The 15290-nt window shown below is 44.2% G+C and overlaps 1 protein-coding gene across 1 annotated transcript; it reads right to left on the reverse strand.

The window, feature by feature from the left end:
* Positions 1-2484: 2484 nt before the first annotated feature.
* Positions 2485-5902, reverse strand: mafba (MAF bZIP transcription factor Ba). Its single transcript, XM_080732463.1, has one exon. It carries the CDS (start codon positions 5120-5122, stop codon positions 3890-3892), a length of 1233 nt encoding a protein of 410 aa, XP_080588589.1. The 5' UTR covers positions 5123-5902; the 3' UTR covers positions 2485-3889.
* Between the last annotated feature and the right edge of the window lie 9388 nt (positions 5903-15290).

A 15290-nucleotide genomic window follows, 5' to 3' on the forward strand; every position in this document is an offset into this window, starting at 1 on the left:
TATGTGGGGCATATTATTAGCCTATGTAAGGAAGATAAGTAACTATAGCCTATACTTTGAGGGGTTTTGAAGATATATCCTATAGAATTTTCACGGAATCCTACAGTCCTAATATGCATGTAACGTACTAACGTTACCTGTGTGTGTGTGTGTGTGTGTGTGTGTGTGTGTGTGTGTGTGTGTGTGTGTGTGTGTGTGTGTGTGTGTGTGTGTGTGTGTGTGTGTGTGTGTGTGTGTGTGTGTGTGTGTGTGTGTGCACGCGTGTGTGTGTGCACGCGCGCGTGTGTGTGTGTCAATTCCCACACATGCACTAATAGGGGCCTATATAAAAGCCTGGTGCGCGGCAGGTGTCTTGCACTGCAAAAAAGCAGACCTGAAAGCTCACAGCACGGCAATGTGTATGCACCTTGTGTGAGCTTGTAGATCTGCCATTTCCGTGCATTTGACTCTGACATGCAACTATTATATGAGTGTAAATCAGTCAACATTTCTTTCACCATCCCAATCTGATTATTCAATAAAGCCTTTCAATGCATGATTTTTTGCTGTATCTACAGTATATTCAGAATGAACAAAAAGTCTAGAGAGGTCGTTATTGCCATTTCAATGACTTTAATAAGCAAAATAGGAAACAATTTCTTCCATAAAACAACCAAAAATAAGACAAAACAGAAACCAGCCTGAATGGAACTATACGAACAGTTCAAATTTAAGTTGTTTTTTCTTTCTCTCTCTCTTTTTTTTCTCCTTTTAACTCTTATTTATATAAACAGGATTGATAAAATTGATCCCCCGTATCATCATCATCGCAATAAAGTACATCATGGAATAATGATGACAAAACAAGACAACAAAACCCGCTGCTGCACTTTCTAAATGTTTGATTTCAACACAGTTGAATCATAGAATAATAACAAACCCAAAAAATAAAGGAAAAAAAATAAGATTGTTAAATGCATGACTTTTTTCCCAACAATAGGTTTTTCAAAATGCAAGCACCATGCTTATTCGATAATGATCCGACAAAGTTTGTTAATTTAAAAATCATTTAAAATAAAAACTTTTTTTGTGTGTAACTTATGCATCTGGCCAGCAGAACCAGAATCATCAAATAATAATAATAATAACAATAATTAAAAAATAAACAAAGACACACACACATAAAAACATATAATATAACACACACAGGAGTTTTCATTTTGAGAATTTTGCACAACCTTTGGGTCCCTTTTTTTTACTGACCGGCAGGAAAAAAATTATCAGGAAGAAACATATATAGCATTAATAATTAAATTTGTATTTTAAAAATGAGTGCGCGTCTCATCTAAGACACCTGTTAATTCTACGGGAGAAATCGGAGTTTCTGTTGAAATGTGAAACGCTGTTATGTTTTAATAGGAAAAGAGTGGTATGCACCTGAGCCTATATAAAATAAGCCAATCTTAATGATGCATAAATCATAAGTGTGTTTGGGTTACGCGGCTGTAATAACATGGCTATTACAGGGCTGTTGCAATAAGAGTTACACCAAAGCACTCCTCCCCTCAATTATGGCATAATATACATGTGCCCATCACTGAAGCTGTACTGTTGCATGCAGTGCCCTTACCTTATAGTGCATTAATAGTGTGCATGTATTAGTTAACTCCTTTTTTATAATTTAAGGGGTTTAAGGGGTCCTCACCCTCCACCCATGGTGCATTAGGCAATAATAGGCAATAGGATACAATCTTGGGACCCCCACGGTCATATTTCCAGTGTTAACTCAAGAGAGTGTGCCAAATGTAACCAAATGGACCCGTAAGGGTCCATATGGTTACATTTGCACACTCTCTTGAGTTATGCAGGGACCCCTTTGAGGTCCCAGGACTGGTGGTTGAGAACCCTATATTATGTGTCTCTTAAACGCACACAAGACGTAAAAGTGTCTCCAAATATGACTATTTTAAAGACAAAAAACCTTAAATCGATATCTTATAGTCATCATGGTATTTCTTCCTGTTGAGGGAGGTCTGCACAAAATTCAAAATGAAAACTTTTTTTTCTCTGAATAGAAATCAATATTCTCAAAAAGAAAAGGAAAAAAAAGTGCATTTCTCACACACAAAATCTTTGTTTGCAAGGATTTAAAATGCAACTGAAAAAGGGAAAAAAAAGGACAAATCAAAAACACATAATATGAAACAATAAAAACACAACAACACAAAGAAAGAAAGAAGTTCAAACCAGCCTCCTCAATCTTGGTGTGCAGTTTTTTTAAGCGGTTGGTTGCGTAATATTTACAAGCCTAAAAAAAAAAAAAAATCAAACCCCCACATCCCATAATAATGTCACTGCACATACATACTGCACCGGCAGCCCTGCTGTTATGTATGTTATTAACCCCACGTTGCATTTCTCTATTAATAATCATAACCCCACCCTCACCCCCACCCACCCCCACCCTCCCACACCCACCCAAAACAAAACGAAGAGAAAGCTGCAGATCAACGACATGCTCTTTTTATAATATACAACGAGAATGATGAATGTATTTTTTTTTAAAGGTACAAAATAGAAATTATTAAACCGTACATGTCCAGCATGCAGGGGTTATTAATATTTTAATGCAGAGATTTTTCTGTTTTTCAATATATATTCGGGAATATAAGGTATAACCAAGCAGGCAATAAATCAATGGATAGGAGGAGGATGTCATGTTGCATATTAAAAATCGTTCCCAAAACCCGTTTTGACAAGTCCATGATGATGGCCCCCGGGTTTTTTTTCCTTTTCCCTTTCTTTAAGTATAAGACAGATAAAAGTTTGCATAAATGTTTTGTAGTGTGTGTGTGTGTGTGTGTGTGTGTGTGTGTGTGTGTGTGTGTGTGTGTGTGTGTGTGTGTGTGTGTGTGTGTGTGTGTGTGTGTGTGTGCGCGTGTGCGTGTGCTTGGGAGATAGAAGTTTATAATGCGCCCCCACTTGTTCGAATGTCACTCTCATAATACAACGCACACTGTCTCTCTTGCGTCATCGCGTGTTGTGGTAGGCTTATAGGACTGCAGAGGCCAGGCCTACTTTATTTTAGTTGTTTCACAACAATCAAATGTCATCGTTTTTGTCTTGTTGTCGAGTTAAGAGCAGAAACAACGTTGCCTCGACGACATTAGAGGCTATAATCCATCCATATTCCATCCATCCATCCCCACACTTTATACTAAAAGCCCGTATAGCCTTATAGAAAGGAGCAAAAAGTTCTTCAGCCTCTGACAAAAATCCTCTTCCAAAGGAGAAGAAGGGGGGAAAAAAGGTCTCTTCAACTACAGGCTACAAAGCAACTATAATCTACAAAGATGCTTTTGTTGCTTGCTGCGACTTTAGATCAAAACATCCTCTTATTATGGCATTTGTTTATAGTTGTCAAACGTGTGGGAGGATGGTGGTTGGTGGATGGAGTAAGAAAAAAACGAGTATATATGAGAATAGTAATTCGATCATGGATTATTTCTTTCTAATATGAATATAGTTGTTTAACCGTTATTAATTAGTTATAATCATAAACAGTTAATCATCCTCCACTTGAACTCAACTCCCCCAGCATCCACAGTCTGTCTGTCTGGGAGGAGAGAGGGAACACGTTAGCCCCCCTCCCCAAAAAAACAAACAGCTCCATCTGCAAGCTCCACAACAGTATGAGCTTGTAGATGGAGCTGTATATTGTGGAGAGGTTTGGTGTGTCGTGGAGACGGGATAAGGAAAAGGAAAAGTCCAAGTACAGTTAAGTGGTTGATTATTATCGACTTATAGTTCATCAGCATCTGTTGGTTGTTGTGATGGGGAAGGGAGGGTTGGTAACTTGTGGATAAGTGTCACAACAAAACAAAAGAAAAGAAGGCTTATTGATCACAACTCACATGAAGAACTCGGGTGACGACGGGTTGTCGCTGGTCGATCCCGCCTCGCGGAACCCGTTCGTACTCGCCGCGATCCCCCCCTGCGCCGCCGCCTGCTGCTGCTGCTGCTGCTGCGTCGCCTGCTGCGTCGCGCCACCGCCGCCTCCCGTCAGCTTCTCGCACTTGAGTTTGTAGGCGTCGCGCTCGCGCGCCAGCCGGCCGATCTCCTGCTTGAGCTGCTCCACCTGCGCGATCAGGTGCGTCTTCTCGTTCTCCAGCACGTGCTTCTGCTGTACGCGCTTGTAGCGGCAGGACTGCGCGTAGCCGCGGTTCTTCAGCGTCCGCCGCTTCTGCTTCAGGCGGATCACCTCGTCCTTGGTGAAGCCGCGCAGGTGCCGGTTGAGCTCGCGCACCGACATGGACACCAGCTGGTCGTCGGAGAAGCGGTCCTCCACGTTGCCCCCGTGGCCCGAGTGGCCGCCGCTGAGGTGGTGCTGATGGTGGTGGTGGGACCGGTGGTGGTGGTGGCCGTGCAGCGGCTGGTGGTCCAGGTCCATGTCCTCGGGGCTGAGCGGCCCGGGGCTGTCGTCGTCCGGGTCGCCGCCGTGGTGATGGTGATGGTGCTGGGCGTGATGCTGCTGGCCGGCCCCCGGTCCTCCCACGGACAGCTCGTCGGGGTGGTGCGGGAGGTACGGGTGGTGCTGTTGCTGCAGGTGGTGGTGGCCGTTTCTGTTGTAGCCCTCGAAGCCTCCTCCGCCCGCCGCCGCCGCTTGCTGCTGCACCGCCGCCAGCTGCTGCTGCTGCACGGCGTGCGGGTGTCCTCCTCCTCCGGCGCCGATCAGCGCGTCCACGGCGTCCTCGGGCGTGAGGCTGAGCGTCTGCGGGTCCATCTGGCCGTGGTGGTGGCTGTGGTGGTGGTTGTTGTTGTTGTTGTGGTGGTGGTAGCCGCCGCTGGGCATCCAGTAGAGCTCCTCGAGGTGGTTCTTCTGCTCCGTGGGGCTGAAGCTGGGCGAGGAGGGCACCGAGCTGCACGGCGTGCTGATGGGCGTGGAGGACACCGAGCCCTGGTGCGGCTGCAGCCGGGTGCACTGGCCCCGCGGCCCGCCGCCGGCCCCGCCGCGATCCCCTCCTCCCAGGCCGGCCAGGCCCTCCTTCTTCACGTCGAACTTCATCAGGTCGAAGTCGTTGACGTATTCCAGAGCCAGCGGGCTGTTGGGCAGCTCCGGGCCCATGTTCATGTCTGCGCTCATCGCTGCTAGGCTGCTCGAAGTCGCCCCGAAAAGCAGATCTAGAGCAGATCTGTGCAGAGGTGCTGCTGCGCGCCTGCCAGCGTCGCAAAAAAACAACACCAAACTGATTTGTTAAATCTCGATCGTCTCTCCTCTCTTTCTTTCTTGTCTCATGCAATAATAGTTCTGTTGTTGGAATCCTCCAGTCCTCCGCCGCCGCCGCGCGCTGTCTGTCTGTCTGGGCCAGTAAACACCGCGAGGGAAAGGAGGGGGAGAAAAAAAAGGGAAAACCGGAGAAAAAAGTGGAGAGAAACTTTCAGACTAATGCGCTGCAAACGACATCGGAATTTGCGTCATTTAGCCTACTTCTGCTGCTGGGGCTGATCTGGAGCAGGAGTGGAGGAGGTAGAGAAAGCAATGCGTCTCAGTGCAAAAGTAAAAAAAAGAAAAGAAAAAAATCTCAGTCCTTTCAGTAGAAGAGTGTATTCACAGCACAGGAAAACAGCATAAATAAAAATGTTAAAAAAGAAAAAAGAAGCGATAATACCACGTATATACGTTGACGCGAAGGCACCGGTCCTCGGATCAAGTTCTTTTAGCTTTTTTTTGTAAGTCCGTTTTTCGCCAGGAAAACAACGCAGGAGCAGAACAACAACAACGTCTATAATGTCAAAAGCAGAGCAGTGAACAGAAGAAGGGCGTCTTGTCTGGTTCTCTCAGCAGCTTTTAAAACCAGCTCTGCACCGCAGAGGTCTAGGCTCAGCCTCTCGACTCTCTCTCTGTCTCTAGCTGTCTGTGTGTGTGTCTCTACTCCCGAGTATCCAGCGGACTGCGTTCCCACACACACAGCCTTTATCCTTATAGCGCGCGGTGACGTCGGCGCGGCGGTGGGCAGGTTCCAACGCGGCCCGTTATCCAATGGGAAGCTGAGGATTCACACACGAGCTTGAAATATAGAGGAAGAGGAGGAGAGGAGAGGAGAGAGAGGGAGGGAGGGGAGGTGGTGGGGGCTCTCATGCTGGTTGACAGCTATACAGACAGTCAGCTGACTGACTCCCCTAAATGCACAGCAGCCGTGTGTGTGTGTGTGTGTGTGTGTGTGTGTGTGTGTGTGTGTGTGTGTGTGTGTGTGTGTGTGTGTGTGTGTGTGTGTGTGTGTGTGTGTGTGTGTGCGCGCAGCTCATTTCTTATGCCAAAGTGTAATCCATATGTTATTACCACCACAACGTTCATCAGAGAAAAGGTTAAGTTGATAATTGCACATTACACCGCGGTTATAGGCTATAATACACCAAGACATTCTAACATTTTAATTAGTGTTTATTATTTGTAACCAGTTGGCTATTCAAAACGTATATCGGCCTTTACAGTACAGCTGATATAGCCTAAATATCTACAGAAATGGGACGATATATATGGCCCATTATTATAGCACATCCACCATGGACATTGAACATATACAATGATGGAATAAGCGTGCGTAAAAAGTGGTCCAAGTCGTCTGACTGTGGTTTGTCTTTTCCACGTAAAAAGGCAATCTGTTATGATCTGTCATCTGTGTATTATTTCCGAATGATCATTATGTCACCATGCACTATATGTCCGTTTTATGAATGAGTGCTCTCTAAAAGCCGTTATTAAAACGGTTAGATCACACCTCGACAGACTCCTCGCAGAGCGGGCTGTCATGTTTATCCATGGACACTTTGGTTCAGACTAATATAAGTGGATTACAGACTGACTGAATGACTGCTAACTGGCTGTTTCCCAACAAAGGCTTCCAACAGCTTGTTATAGCAGTTGGTTCTCAAAACGGGGTCCGGGGACCCCCATGGCATGCAGGGGTCCTTCAGGGAGTTCCAGGAACCAAATGGTCTGTGACTCAAGAGACGGGTCCATTTGGTTCCATTTGTACACTCTCAGAGTTACATTAACATTGATTGTACAATATAAATTAGGGTCTCGAGATAATACAAATGGGGGTCCGTAGGCCTATAGCCTATAATGCATGTCAAACTGCAGGGCCTCTTGAAATTAAAATGGTTGAGAATCACTGCTAGAGCCATAAGAACCTTCTCTTATGGGGGTCCCCTCGGCACGTCTTTTCAAACGGGTGGTCCGCGGGCCAATAAGTGTCAATTTGGGGGGTCCTCCTTGATGGACGAAAAAGTCTGAGAACCATTGCGTTATAGCCAGCTAGGGTTTGGAAGCAAAAACAAAGTGGAGGAATGTTTCCAACCCAAGGCTCAAGGCTGCCCCTATGTGGACAAGCAGCGCAACGGAACGCATCATTATAGGATCCATGCTGCTTCTTTTAGACCTTCATGAGTTGTTCTTCTTTTATCATCACTTTAATTGATCGCTTCATTCATTCCCCAAAGCAATCTGGTCCGATTGCACAAATAGAGCCTAAAGTGTTATATCGGCTACTGATGATGACAGACGAGCCTTATAGGGTTGGTCTGATAAATAGGCTAACATGTAGACATTTCCATTCGTGTTGTGCGTGGCCTATTAGGTACATGTGCAGTGGCACCAGTTCAGAAAAAGCTAAGGTATGGCAACATGACTGGTGTCTTGCACGCTAGCACATGCAGGCACGATTATAGTACATGTTATTATTTCCCCCTGTAGCCAAGGTATGGCACCTGCCATAGCTTGCCATACCCAATTGACGCCTCTGTACATGTGCAACGTTTATGGAGTTTAAGATGTATGGCTGCCATTGATTTGGTATTTATTCTATTTTAAGCGGTTCTTCTCGGGCTGTACAAGTTAGTCTGAGTGAATGCATGTAGGCTACGCTGGCCCCCAAAGAGAGGGGAGACACGGGCTTGTAAATGACTAAGAATTGCAGGGATCGATTCGATTATCATTTCGTTTCCACCTCATATCCTCGGCTGAGTACAAACGTGAGCAGCAGAGAGGGTATTGATCACTACAGTGTGTGTGTGTGTGTGTGTGTGTGTGTGTGTGTGTGTGTGTGTGTGTGTGTGTGTGTGTGTGTGTGTGTGTGCGCGCGTGTGCGTGTGCGCGTGTGCGTGTGCGTGTGTGTGTGTACGGCCGGGCGCCAAAGAGAGCCCGATAATCAAGGTCTCATTGCTTGTTTAATTTGTTAATTAGCATACAGTTCGACATTGATTGAGTTTGAATCATATTCATATAGCACTAAAAAATAGGATATTCTTGCATTTTAATGATAAAGTTTTGACATCTTAATAAGCTATGCCTGTTCTTTATTCTACAGGCTATTTTAAAGGATTGGATATATAATTTAAGAATATATAGGCTATGCATGTGAAGTGAAGCAATGTGCAATATTAAGCTGTCGAAATTTAAACAATCAGCTCACTAAACATTATAGCTGTCTCTCAATTATACATTTCTGATGGCAATACATGTCATAATCATTTGATCAAAAACCATTGAAAGTAAATATGTATAGGCCTACGATAAATATAAATATGAGCCTATAAAAAATAACACTGACTATAATTTAAAATTATGATCATATATCCACGTCATCTACTATTTTCATTATTCTTGATTTTGCACCTCATATGTTATAGTTGAACAAAAATACATGAATGATATCGCGTATAACATGATCATACACACACTAACTTACTCTGCATAACACCCGCCTATTAGTGGGCAAGACATTTAGCCTATTTTACATATTTATAACCTAAACAAGACATCGAGAGAGAGAGAGATTCCCAAGTCTAAATGTCCAACTTTAGCACATTTCTAGAGCGTCCTCCACACTAATACCTTGCATAACCTCTGCAGTATAGCCTATGCGCGAGGAACATTAATTATTAATTAACAAATAAATAAAGTATTACCAACGACTAGCTTACATTAGCAGCATTTTCCCCGATTTCCTTTTTACCTGCCAGACAGACAACCTGTTTTTTTCTCTTTCAAAACCTTGAACTCATCCCCAACTTCAAACGCGCCCTGATAATAAACAAGCCGTGGTCTGTGCAGTGCTAGTATAGCGCCGAGCTCTGATGTATATGAAGATATGAAACGCCTTTTCTTTTTCTCTGAGGCCGTACCCAGCAGCCGTGGTGTAGCCAGCGGCAGGCAGGCAGGCAGGCAGGCAGGCGGGCAGGCAGCCCCCTGCCCCATTAGGATGTAATGCTCTCTAATATAGCCTGGGAGTCCGCCCGTCTAATAGACCCATGCAATGCAAGGCAGGCCTGCATCACGCCGACGGCTCTCCTCTCCTCTCCTGGCTCTCCCCCTTCGGTAATAACACGGAGCAGGGCTGTAATGGAGAGACGAGAGATGTAAAAAAGCGTGCATGTCAGCAGCATATCGGTGGTTAATGATCTATTAAGTGAATCCATGGTGCTTATGGACAGGCAGGGGGAAAAAAGTGTTGATGCTTGCTTTATTCTCCCCCCTCTTCTCTTTCCCCTTCCCTCACCTAATGAGAGTTCCCATCCTACGGATTTTAGGAATGAATAACACACACACACACCCTGACACACACAAGAAATAAAATCACCTTTTAAAATGTTACATTTAACAGTTGACAAGGTGCTGCGCGCCGTGGCGCACCGCACCGCACCAGCAGCGCACCGACCCACTATAGGCTATAGAGAGCTTCCCCACGGCTCGACACCTCCTCGCCGGCAGCAGGAAAGCGTTCAGGGTTAAGGCCAGCCTGCACCTGCTATATACATTCCGGGGAGCCATCAGGGATATTCACAACTAAAGGCCCGGTGGTTCTAATAGAGGAGGCCTGGACGGCGATGGCGGGGCTGGAAGGAAGATATGCTGGATTTATATCGTGAACCGGACCTTTTATCCTTTCAGGGTGTGAATGCTGAAGGCCGTCGGCTTGTCTTGGAACTATAAGTCTGGTAATTGAAGTTAAAGATTTGTGTTTGTATTTCTCATTCAGATTCAGACCCTGTGCACAGTCACTCCGAGGTGCAGGTGATATATATTTGACCGTTTTGACAACTTTGCATGCGTAATGATAACTTTATTATAGCACTTGAACCCCGCAACATCCATAGGCTATTAGTAGAGTTTGTAGTTTGGCTATTTTTTGGCAGAGATAGGCCTATACTGGGGGCTTTTTATGCACGTACTAGCCAAGTCCCGGGTCCAGTTTATTACATATTGTAGTGGTTAAATCGCTTCCCAGACCATTAATCAACTACTAGGCCTACTACACGTTGTCAGTCTGCTGTAAGGCCACTACTATGCGAGAGAGAGAGAGAGAGAGAGAGAGAGAGAGTGAAGAAGAGTTTGACGTGGACTGAAAGACAGTGCTTTCACAGTGTGTTGTTGCACGGGGAGCCTCGAGTCATGCTATCCTATAGGATGAAGCTTTGACGCAAGCCTGGCGCTGGCGCATGCATTATTATGGCTGCCTGCACCTGCTGTAGCTATACAACTGGAAACAAAGTTTCCACACAGTGCCCTTATTATTATGACCATAGTGAAACAAATCGTCTTGTCGGGTGAAAACCTTGTCTTGTCGGCCTGTCGGGTGTCCAAAACCGTTCGTTTTGCATTATCATTTTAAAAAATGGTTTAAACTAGTGAAAACAGCCGATCTACAAGCACTCGGTGCCGCACCGCGAGGCATTGTGTGCTTGTAGATCTGCTGTTTTCACTAATTTTGTGCAACGGCCTTGTATGATGACGCAGGGATTTGCTTTGGGAAATAACTTACACATTTTAAACTTGGAGATAGAGGTTTCTGCCCGACAGTGACAAAATGTATCTGAATTAAAAGTGGGACGTCTATTGTTATTTCAGTGCAATGAAATGCAACATAAACAGGGTCGATTTGAAACAAACCCAGATTGTTTGTTCTTTTTTAAAATATTATTATTCTATCGATTTAAGGCATTTTAAAATAATATATAATAACCTATAGAAAAGGACGGTTTCCGTTATATCAACACCACTTTAACTGGATTAATCCAAGCATCATTGATTAATTGATGTGTCAGAATGTGCAATGATAGATTGGTTGCGTAAATAACTAACAAAACCAAAAAACAAACAAACACAAATAATGTATTTGTTTGTTGCACATCATGCTGCAAGCTGCATTCAGTGAATCACATGACTAATGTATAGGTTATAAATTAATTGACTAATATGCATCGTGGCCTTTTTGTTTGAGATAATTCGATGTGATAAGGACATGGCTATGTTGTGTGAAATGTGCCGTTTAATTAGATTGATTTCGTGCTGCATATATCGGCGACAACAACGCCCTCCCTCCCCCTAATTATATTACAATCTGACGTCGTTCATTTACAATTCAAGTTTAACTGAGGAATTCTTGTTTATCCTGCAGACTGATTGATTGTCTGCAGGGAAGAGCATGTATTATTAAGGCATGTCTTCTCTGGACTACACAGGGCCGAGGACAAACCATCTCCAGCCTTAAAAGAAACTGTAACATGCCCGTCAGGCATAATTGACTGAGAAGTCTTTCAAGAAAAAGAACAAGCGTGCGTGGGGCCCGGCCGAGTCGGTAAGTGCAAATCTCCTCATAAATATGAAAATACTATTGATTTAAACGGTGGACATCAAGTGTTAAACCCTTAACACACGTGTTCTCCTCAATGTCACTTCTTGTCACCCATATATAGCGATGTGTTTTTTAAAGCTACACACAATTCATCGTCAGTTTTATCAGTGCAGTGGTGGCATTTTGGCTGGTGACGCTCAACACAACGAGGAGTATAGGCCTGTTATAAAGTGATATAATGGAAGACCCTGGTTATTTCTTGTGACAGGGCGCCTCTGGTGGCGTGTTTATTCATTGCCGGCCGTTTGAGGTGCATCGCTAATGACATCTAAGGGCTTTTTTTGGCTCCCATTCCTCCTTTTCTCTCTCTCTCTCTCTCTCTCTCTCTCTCTCTCTCTCTCTCTCTCTCTCTCTCTCTCTCTCTCTCTCTCTCTCTCTCTCTCACAGAGACAGGTTTTAAGTTCAGCTATTTTAAAAGAGAGAGAGAGAGAGAGAGAGAGAGAGAGAGAGAGAGAATGTTCTGCGTAAAAAAATTATATGATAGCACGGGCCAAGGCATAATTGTAGGCCTTTTCTGAGATTAGATGTCTATGATTGACATGCTGTAAATATAACGACAAATAAATGTCAGTGTGCAAACTGTACTGGCTTAATCCCCAGAGAAGAGAGAGAGAGAGAGAGAGAGAGAGAGGGAGAGAGAGAGGAGAGAGAGAGAGAGAGAGAGAGAAAAGAATAATAAATCAGTCTTTTTTTGTTGTTGTGGTCATTTCATTAATGTAAATTACTTTGCCATGTTACATTTGTTTGGCTTCCCTCCAACTTGGCCCTTTTTCCCCCTTGCAGGCTTTAATACACGAGCAGGCACGTGCACACGTATACATCAAAGGGGGCTTGAGCCCCTGCCCTTATATTTGTCTGTAAAAAGTGCCCTCTGCAGACCATGAATGCAGTTTTTGTACTACGGTGAAAGAAATGCAAATGCCTATTTCCATGCCATACCTGAAGGCAGCATTTAAGAGAATTACCTCGTCCAAACTCTCATGAACTTGAATGCAGCATCTTATGCTGAAAGAATTGCCCTCTCTGTGTAGAAATCCATGCCGTTACGCCACATCTCCAGTACTCACTTGATTATACTTAGTTTAATGTGGTTTCAAGTACCGAAAATAGCCGACCTCCAAGCTCACAACGCGTCGCACTGCGACGCGTTGTGAGCTTGGAGGTCTGCTATTTTCGATATTTCCAGCACCAAAAGGCCCTTTTAGAAATGTTAGCCCCTGCCTCTCTAATATTCTCTGCACGTCCCTGTACACGAGGCAGGGATTTCTTAACATGAACCAGCAAGCATGCAGCAAAACCACACAATATAGGCGACACCACAAGAACCAGAATGTCACAAAGCGACATCACATAATTACAGATAATAATATTCATCTGACCGTAACCATAATCTAAATCATGCTGTTTGAAAAAAGCCCAATAACCAGCCCCTGCCCGTGCATTTTGTAAAGCATATACTGTACTTTGGGCTTATAATTCATATCAAATATTGATATAGATTTGACAATAAGTCAAAACACGTTGTAGAGTCACTGCTTCTCTTGTCAAACACAGCTTTGATTCAAATGACATCCCATTACACACCCTATACCAGGGGTCTTGAAGACCCCTGCCCTATACTGTAAATACACTGTATATAATCAGATCTTTTTCTTGTCTAGACCAGACACGAAATTGAGGGGGGGAAAAAGGAGCCATTCAGAACTACAATGGAGTCATTTAGCCCCCCCCCCAACCCCCAGCAAAAACCCAAATCATCTTCTTTGCTTTTAAATGAGAGCTGACATCAAAATGTCAACATTCTAAACCAGTCCTCTGTAGTTCATGGCCTATAGTCTAATCATGCACACATGGGAGAGAGCAGGGGTGTCACATGGGGGGGAAAGTGGGACTGTGTTACTAGGGCCCAAGGTGGAGGGGCCTTAATTATTTCATACTTTAGCTATTGAAAAATAGCAGATATACAAGCTCACTGTACGACACTGAGTGCTGCGCTGCGAGCTTGTAGATCTGCTATTTTTGAAACGTCGTGAAAATGTGTGCAAATCTTTGAATATATGTATTTTTTAAGCGAACATTTGTAACTCAAATTTTGCTTCTGGGTGGGGGGTCCCTGGAACTAAATATTTTGAGATGGGAAACACAGGTTTTTCAAAAACCTTAGAAGTATTTGACACAAAGATTTTTCAAAAATAGCAGACTTACAAGCTCATAGCGCGGCACCTAGGTCGCGCTGTGAGCTTGTATGTCTGCTATTTTTCAATAGTTAAAGCACAAAATAATGCGTAATAATGCGTTCCCAGTCAATGAATCCTTGTACCCAAATATGGTGTGACACCCATGGAGAGAGAGATAGAGAGAGAGAGAGAGAGAGAGAGAGAGAGAGAGAGAGAGAGAGAGAGAGAGATGGCATCACCATATCTCTGGCTCATATTAAATTTCCGCCTCCAATGTAATATTCTAGGGAAAGTACCGTCATCTATGCACAGTTTGTTATTAAGCCATGGATGCATAAAAGAAAAAGGGCTTTTAATGGGCATCCATCCCATATGCCTCTGTGTAACATCTCGGTGGGGCTTCGTCTGCGAGCGTGTGTGTGTGTGTGTGTGTGTGTGTGTGTGTGTGTGTGTGTGTGTGTGTGTGTGTGTGTGTGTGTGTGTGTGTGTGTGTGTGTGTGTGTGTGTGTGTGTGTGTGTGTGTGTGTGTGTGTGTGTGTGTGTGTGTGTCTGCTTGTCCAGCAAGGGATTTGACATGCGGAAGGTTTACGATGTTAGAGGTGGTTCGATAATATAATGTTCTCTAATTGTCCATCAGCGAGCTCCAGAGAGGCTGGCCCATGCACTGCTGCACCACGCCTGACCCACGGGTCATGTGTGCCTGTGTGTGTGTGTGTGTGTGTGTGTGTGTGTGTGTGTGTGTGTGTGTGTGTGTGTGTGTGTGTGTGTGTGTGTGTGTGATTGATCTGAAGGCTCGTGGGTGGTGCATGGAGATGCTGCACCCACTGCACCGGGCGGGCACTTTTTTGGGACGAGAGCCGACCAGGCAGTTTTACGTGTGCATTGTCTGTCCCTTTGATCTAAAATCTTTTATCTAAATCCTCTTCTCTTCTCTTCTCTTCTCTTCTCTTCTCTTCTCTTCTCTTCTCTTCTCTTCTGTGTAGTATACTACTCTGTCAATAGTCATGTTTCCATAAACCTATTCGAAAATAGGATGCGAATTATCAGAAATGCGCATTAAGACAAGGTGAATTTACCCTGTTTCCATTTGCGGGTGTCATTCGATTTTCTTTTTTTTTATGATTACTATTCAAACAGAACCAGAGGTATAGGAATCGATAAGCACTATGCTTCTCCCTGTCCCCTTCTCCAGCACCATGGACACTTCTACTGTTAAATGGACTTGACAACTTGTGCCTTAAATCCTCCACTGTGATTGCTTAAGTTGCACCAATGCACAATGGGCCTGATTCATCAATCTGGTCGTAAATATAGTGTAAATAAAGTGACTAAATCTGTCTTATACTTCTGTCTTACCTTCACAATCCCTTCAAAATCCCAGACAAAAAAAACTTTGCTGAATCTGACCCCTAACTTGGGAATTGTCCTAAATGCCGGT

The sequence above is a fragment of the Nannobrachium achirus genome (assembly GCF_963921795.1).
Source record: "Nannobrachium achirus genome assembly, chromosome: 9".
In the NCBI taxonomy this organism is placed as follows: domain Eukaryota; kingdom Metazoa; phylum Chordata; class Actinopteri; order Myctophiformes; family Myctophidae; genus Nannobrachium; species Nannobrachium achirus.

Excerpts from the sequence above, each read along its gene's own strand:
- mafba (XM_080732463.1), bottom strand. The coding sequence starts at position 5,122 with ATGAGCGCAGACATGAACATGGGCCCGGAGCTGCCCAACAGCCCGCTG.